Source organism: Sinocyclocheilus anshuiensis, unplaced genomic scaffold (assembly GCF_001515605.1).
Source record: "Sinocyclocheilus anshuiensis isolate Anshui unplaced genomic scaffold, SAMN03320099.WGS_v1.1 scaffold1289, whole genome shotgun sequence".
Classification (NCBI taxonomy): Eukaryota; Metazoa; Chordata; class Actinopteri; order Cypriniformes; family Cyprinidae; genus Sinocyclocheilus; species Sinocyclocheilus anshuiensis.
Window position 1 is genome coordinate 150,962 of NW_015549731.1, and position 6,771 is coordinate 157,732.

General features: G+C 34.2%; 1 protein-coding gene across 2 annotated transcripts in view; it reads left to right on the forward strand.

Annotated features, from left to right (window-relative positions):
- LOC107660786 (PH and SEC7 domain-containing protein 2-like) overlaps positions 1-4,347 on the forward strand; it is a 36,762-nt gene extending 32,415 nt beyond the window's left edge. The window contains exons 14-15 of one of the 2 annotated variants that reach the window (XM_016450201.1): positions 1,502-1,652; positions 3,896-4,347. In XM_016450201.1, coding sequence (XP_016305687.1) covers positions 1,502-1,652; positions 3,896-3,921 — 177 coding nt within the window. In that variant the 3' untranslated portion in view covers positions 3,922-4,347. Of the gene's footprint in view, positions 1-1,501; positions 2,172-3,895 lie in introns of those variants that run through there. The other variant, XM_016450200.1, reaches the window with a different exon arrangement.
- The last annotated feature ends 2,424 nt before the right edge of the window (positions 4,348-6,771 follow it).

Consider the following 6,771-nt stretch of genomic DNA (forward strand, 5'->3'; position numbering starts at 1 on the left):
CTGAGAGTCACTTCATGAGCATTTGACCGTTTCATTTGAGTAAAACTATCATCATGTCATACACACACAGAAATGTAAAGGTATTCACGGCAACCCGTCAAAATAAAAGTTCGGTTTAACTTGAAGACATTGGCAGAAATATATTACTATTGTTGAGTAGAATGTACGTAACAGGCTGCTACTACTACTACTAAAATTATTAAAACCTTTATTTTTAAGGAATAAGCATTCAATATTTCTTCAATGATTTAATTGTAATATTAAATGACCTTTATTTTCCAAAAAATAAAATTAGTTTAATTTTCATTACTTAAAAGATAGATTAAATTAATATTTTATGCCTTAAAGATGTAAATACACAACACAGAATTTCTGAGCCAAAAATCATAAGGCTATTGTAAGAATAACTGAAACTTGTTTTTATGCTTTCAGATAATTAGACATGCTAAATCAGAATTTGGTAACAATAAAACATAAGGTTGGAAAAAATAAAACATTAGATCTCAGGTTTCAGAACTGCTGAAGAAGGTAAAGAAGACAGTGGCAGGAAATGGAGAGCGAAGTGGTTTCTGTACACTGTCCTAAACTCAGATTGAGATAGCTATTGCAAAATCTAAACAGGTGCACAGAGGAGAAGATAGGAAATACATTAAAAATGTAATTTAACCATTAAAAAGGAGTCCAGAAAAAAAAAAAATGTAAACCTAGGGAAAACACTGCATCTGTCTCAGAGCTCATCTGAATGCTGTTCTTTGTCCTTCTAGATGTTACAATAATGCTTTAGCTGTTTTACAGGCCTGATGGAGAAGAACATATAGGTTTCAGTCGAACTTGTTAGAAAACACACCTTTATACCTTTGTTTTAGTTATCAGATGATGGTTTTAACTGATTAAATACTCATTGGTCACAAAATAGCATCTGTAAAACATCTATATCAGTGGTTCGTGACCAAAAATGAGGTCACAAGTCTTGGTCAACAGGGAAAATAATGCAAATTACAAATAGTAAAATGCAACTAAGCATATAATCGTGCATGGTTATAATAGCAAAATGAATAGGCTTCAAACTTTTAAAAAGGAGGAGAAAACTTTTCATGTGTATTTTGTTATTATTGTCAAAGGTTATATGACCCATACTACAATAAACAAGTTAAAACGAGGATATATGTTTTATGCATGAATTATTGTAATTTAGAAAATAAACAAACAGGTTAAATAATACTAATACTAATCATTATCATTAATAAATCTATGAATATTACATTGTTTGATTTCAAGGACATTTTTGTTTACTTTTGTGCAAAATAAAAAAATTATTGGGTCCCAAAGACCCCTAATCATTTGAGACCCCAAAATCATTTGAGAACCACTGATTTAAATCACATATATATAAGATTTTTGCATATAACAGAGAAGTACTCAGTGTGTAATATTTTGCTAACCAAAACCATTCATTTTAATTTAAAGCCATTTTAATCTTTATTTTTTTCTCTGTCTGCAGAAATGTCGCTATGAGACGTACATCAGCCTCCTGCAGGCCAAGTTTCGCACAGGAAGTGATGACTTGGATAAGATTGAAGCCAGTCTGTTCAGTGGGGAGGGGAAAGAAGGTTACCTGCGCAAAACTCAGTCCAGCCCGTCAATCAGCCAAGGTCAGGGGGTCAACGGACGGGCCGGTCATAAACACGCCCCAGAGCACAATAGCTGAAGAGCCTTCTTTGACCTCTGAACTCATGTGACACACTCACTCTGACTGCAGTGGGTTCGAATATGTGAGACAGAGTTGAGAGAAATACAAACGTAGCATTATAATGTCCTTATTATTTCAATGTACAGTAAATTTATTATGACAGTTATATGTATTATTAGTATTATTACTACAACAATAAACATTGTTAATAATGCTATGAACATTATTATTCGCCAAAAACGAAAAAATTAGGAGACCAAGACTGTATAAGTGGGAAGAAACGACAACACTGCATATAAAGTCAAGAGAAAGTGAACTGTGGAATTACAAATGCATTGCGGAAGATGCACTGACATGCAGCCACGTTGTGATGTCATTTAGAATTTTACTGTGACATTACAGTGACAAACAAATAGATTCATTAAAGACAAAAATTTTAAATCTGACCCTCATATCGTTCCAAATCTGCACGATTTTCTTCTGAGGAACATAGAAGATATTTAGAAGAATGTTGGGGCCTAAACAACATCAAACCCCATTCACTTTCATTGTATGAAAAAAATAAAACTGCCTGAGACATTTTTCAAAATATCTTCTTTTGTGTTATGCAAAAGATGGAAAGTCATAAAGGTTTGGAATGACTTGAAGACAAAATTTGTCAATGTTAAAGTCAGTTTATATGCGGAGACGGCAATAAGTATTTTTTCCCCCCAAAAAAGTTTAACCTGGCAGACAGGGTAACAATAGCTCAACCAATAAAGCTTTGCAGTGATGATGTATTTTTGTCGGCCAACCCGAAAGTTTGCATCACCTTGCTTCCCTCAACAAAAACATCTTGCTTTTGGATTATTGCAGAAAATAGGCTCTGTGACCGACAAAAGTTTATGATTCTTACATGCTTTATTCAACATAATAATCTTCAGAAATGGACAAAATTTTATGAATTTTGAAACCTAAATATAATCAACAAAGGTAAAAAGCTAAAAATAGGCTATGAGCGAATTACACCATGGACTTCAACTTCTCCACTATTAACCTTCCAACAACTCTTTCATTCTTCATAATAAAAAAAGTTTGAGTTAGAATAGTTTGCAAGAGTGAAATTATAAACCCAACAAGGCTGTTAAAGTGACTAGTGAGTTTTCCTGTTCATCATGATGATGTTTAATGTAGTCCCATTTAGCCACTTGTTAGCAAATGCCTTTTTCAAGACAAGTAAAAGCTTAAAAAAATTACAGAGGTTATTACAGATGCATTATGTTGTAGAATAAAACGCGTAAATATCTTGAGCTTGTATTAATCGCAGACTTTATTTCAGGCATTTAACCAAAAACCCACTGACTTCAGGACAATGGAACTGGAAGTGCTAAAATGCCATTTTTTTAGGTTTAGGCCTACAAAAACATGCCATCTCTGCAGCACTCTTACTATAGCATCCATTTAGGGTGGGACTGTCAGTTTGACTGACCAATGGCAGGCAGGGAGAGTTCTGAAAATCTGTTTGAAAAGTCAAAATTGCAATTCCGTTGTGGCGCAGAAATGACACATTTCACCTTTAATTAAATCATGACATCACTTGGCAGTGTTTGACATTCTTTATGACATCACAATGTGTGTGTATCCCAAGGCTGTGTGTGGTAATGGCTTCCTGACTGACAGGTCTGGTTTAGATGTAGCATTTGATGTACTTGTGAGATACTCACAGTATGGGTCTCATGAAGTGGCCAGTTTAAGGGCTTTGCCGCACGTTGGGGTGCATGTAAAGATTCATGTGGGCTGTTTGTAGTGTGATATAACTACCCCCTTGTAATTATTTATTATGTTATATTTATTCATTGTAAATTTATTTTCTCCTTTTGGAGCCAATATAGCGTGAAGACGCTTGTAAAGATGACTACATTTGACCCTTGATTAGTTTAACCCACACCATTGTTGTTGTTTTTTTTAACTCTCTTAACTGAGGAGCCGACGGTTGATTCATGGATCCAGGGATATATCGGATGTTGGAAAATACAGTGTCTTAACACGGGACAGGGTATGGGACATTGTAATTGTATGCGCACAAGCGAGGAAGGAAGACTGCAAGTTGAGTCTGAGTATGCAAAACAGTAACGAAGAGGAAAAACATTTCGGACTGAAAGCAATGCCCTCATTTTCTCTATTCAGTGGACCACAAAGCCTCTATGTGTTTCTATGTGCCTGCAGAAAATTCAACCTGGACTGAATATTGAGCAGCAGGACTGCAAACAACACAACATGAACCTCCCTGCCTCTTCATCTGAATCGCTGTAGCGAATCGAAACGTCTCAATCCTAGAAACCTGTCACTTTTGAAGAAGATAATTGTTCTTGAGCCACCAAATAGGACTCTGAGACTTAACGGTACAAACTTTGAGCAAGTGCAAGTAGATTTTTATAGTCCTGTTGTAAAGCATGAGGACATTAAAGTGAGAGAATGAGCTTTTGGCTCTTTTATGCTTTATGGATGTGGAATGATGTAAGAGCTGCAATTTTATACATTCTTAGTAATGGCTTTCTTAAAGGGACCTCTATAGCCTACTTTTCGCTTTGGCTGTTATGCTAATATGATTTTTCCCGTTTAGGGTAGAACTCAGATGCTGTTGTAATAAAAGATTGTGATGATTATTTCACCATCTCCGCCAGCGTAGAAGGAGTCTGTGTGTTTCATCTCATTTAAAGTCCTTATTTCTGCCACACAGGTTAGTAGATGCACTTTTGCCAAGTGTTGCATTAATCATTTCTTACAGAAAAGCACTAGTACATCTTTCTTCTCATATCTAATGTCTTTGTTTTAATGCAAAATCATAGATTTTCTTGGAAAATTATATTACACACATTATTATCAAGCAGGTATTACCAATTAACATCTAAGGCATCAAATCTTCAAGTCAACATGAACCGGCAACCCATTTGACTTCCGCTTTGTGACATTGGTTGAAAACAAAGTAATTTTAGAGGAAGCAGGTCTCCTTTGAAATCACATGCACTGAATAATCACCCACGATACGACAAGGAATATGTGTTCTCAAAGAGTTGTTGTTTTCATTTTGACAAGTTTAAAACGTCAATGAGTCCTAAAACCTAGAAACAATTCAGTATTTTTGCACCTTTATTTTTTGAATGAGTTTTTGGTTAAATACCTGAAATAAGGTCTGTGGTTAAAGCAAGCTCAAGATATTTTCACTTTTTATTCGGCAATATAAATACATCATGATATTTGTTAAAGCTTCTTCTCATCTTGAAAAGGGCATTTGCTAACAAATGGTAAATAGGACTACAGAGGTTGTTGGCGACATTAAACATAATCATACATCATAAACAGGTAAACTCATCTACTCACAATCTTTATTTTAAATAAAGTTCGAAAGAGTCGTCAGAAGCTTAGTCGTATAGTTCATTCATAGCCTAACTTCAGTCTTTTTTTTCTTTTTTCTTCTGCTGATTGTTTTTAGGCTTCACAGTTCATGAAATGTGTGCTTTGTGAAGATTTATCCTGATAATTTCAATTTCGATATTTCTAGAAAATGTAGCCTCAGGTGTAGGCCAGACCTGATAACACATTTACAACCTTTGTAGCCAACCATTTGCATATTATACAAGTGTTTTCTAATTCTATCCCAAGTACATTGCCTGGAATAGACTTTAGAACCTAAAGTGAGAACATTGGTATTGATGGCTTTCAGTAGTTTTACAGTATTTAAAGTTTGTTGGGCAGCTCTTTAATTTCCAGTGAAGTCCAAATAATAGTTTTGTGGCTTTTAGTCTCTGTCTGTTAATACTGAAGTCATTTGAAAGCTAGATGCTGTAGCTTATTCGAAGCAAACTAAACATTGCAATATGAAGCAATATGAAGAAGCATGTCTCATGGTTCTCAACCGATATAAACAATAGAAAAAGATTGTTCTGTCCTGCATGAAATTCCTGTTTCAATTGACAACACATGGGTTAAAATAGGTCATTTTAAAGCAATTTGAATTTTTAGAGAACAATTAGTTTCATGTTTGCATGTTCTGTACTAGCTTGCCACTTTGAACGGATAATTAACCCAAAAATGAAAATTGTCAGCATTAACTCACCCTCATGTGGTTTCAAACCTGTATGACTTTTTGTGGTTCACAAAAGATAATTCAATGGGGTCCAAATAACTTTAATGACAGAATTGTAATTTTTGGGTAATCTATTCCTTTAAAATGCCACTGGAACTGAGCTAATTCAACAACACAAAAAACAATCATTGCCATGGAGGAATGGATGATTTATTGCAATTAGTCATTTTCAGACACAAAGGCTTTCCAACTCAAGAACAACATACGTACCTGTACAAAAACACACTTGTTACCAAGAAACGTAAATCTGAATAAAGTTGTGAGAACACGCAAACAGCCAAGGGAACAAACAGAGGATGCAGAGGAGGAGGAACGTTGTGGCAATGAAGAAAAGTGGAACACGATGGGATTTCTAAGCAATTTAAGCACCATATTCATGTTATAGGAAAGGCTGAACAGAATACCTTCGAATGTATGACTTAAGTTTAACATGGGTACACACATGAGAATAATCACAGTATTTTTTCATTAGACATTTTTAACCAACTAAAGAAAATAACAGTTGGTGCACTACTTAATCATGCAATTTACTTTAGTAAACCTTCTGTAACACAGACAAAATAGACTTCAATATGTAGAAGAACTTCATAGATTTCTGCCAAACAGCAATTGTCACAAAGCCTGGAAAGTAATTATAGAATCTTTGAATGTGAGGTCACCTATCAAAAATAATATGCTGATTTTTTTTTATTTTCTTTATATATTTAAAGTGCAAGTATTTTATCCATTTGATTCAATGCTTTCTGTAAGTATAAAATACAAAGGGGGGAAAAACAGCAATATGCTTTTTCCTATATATATTTCCTATGCATATAGGAACAAATATATAGGAATCATATACATCTTTATATATTTTTATATATATATATATATATATATATATATATATGCTATCTTTTTTAATAAAGAGGAGCATCATATGTAACAAACTATATATACACACACATCACAGGAC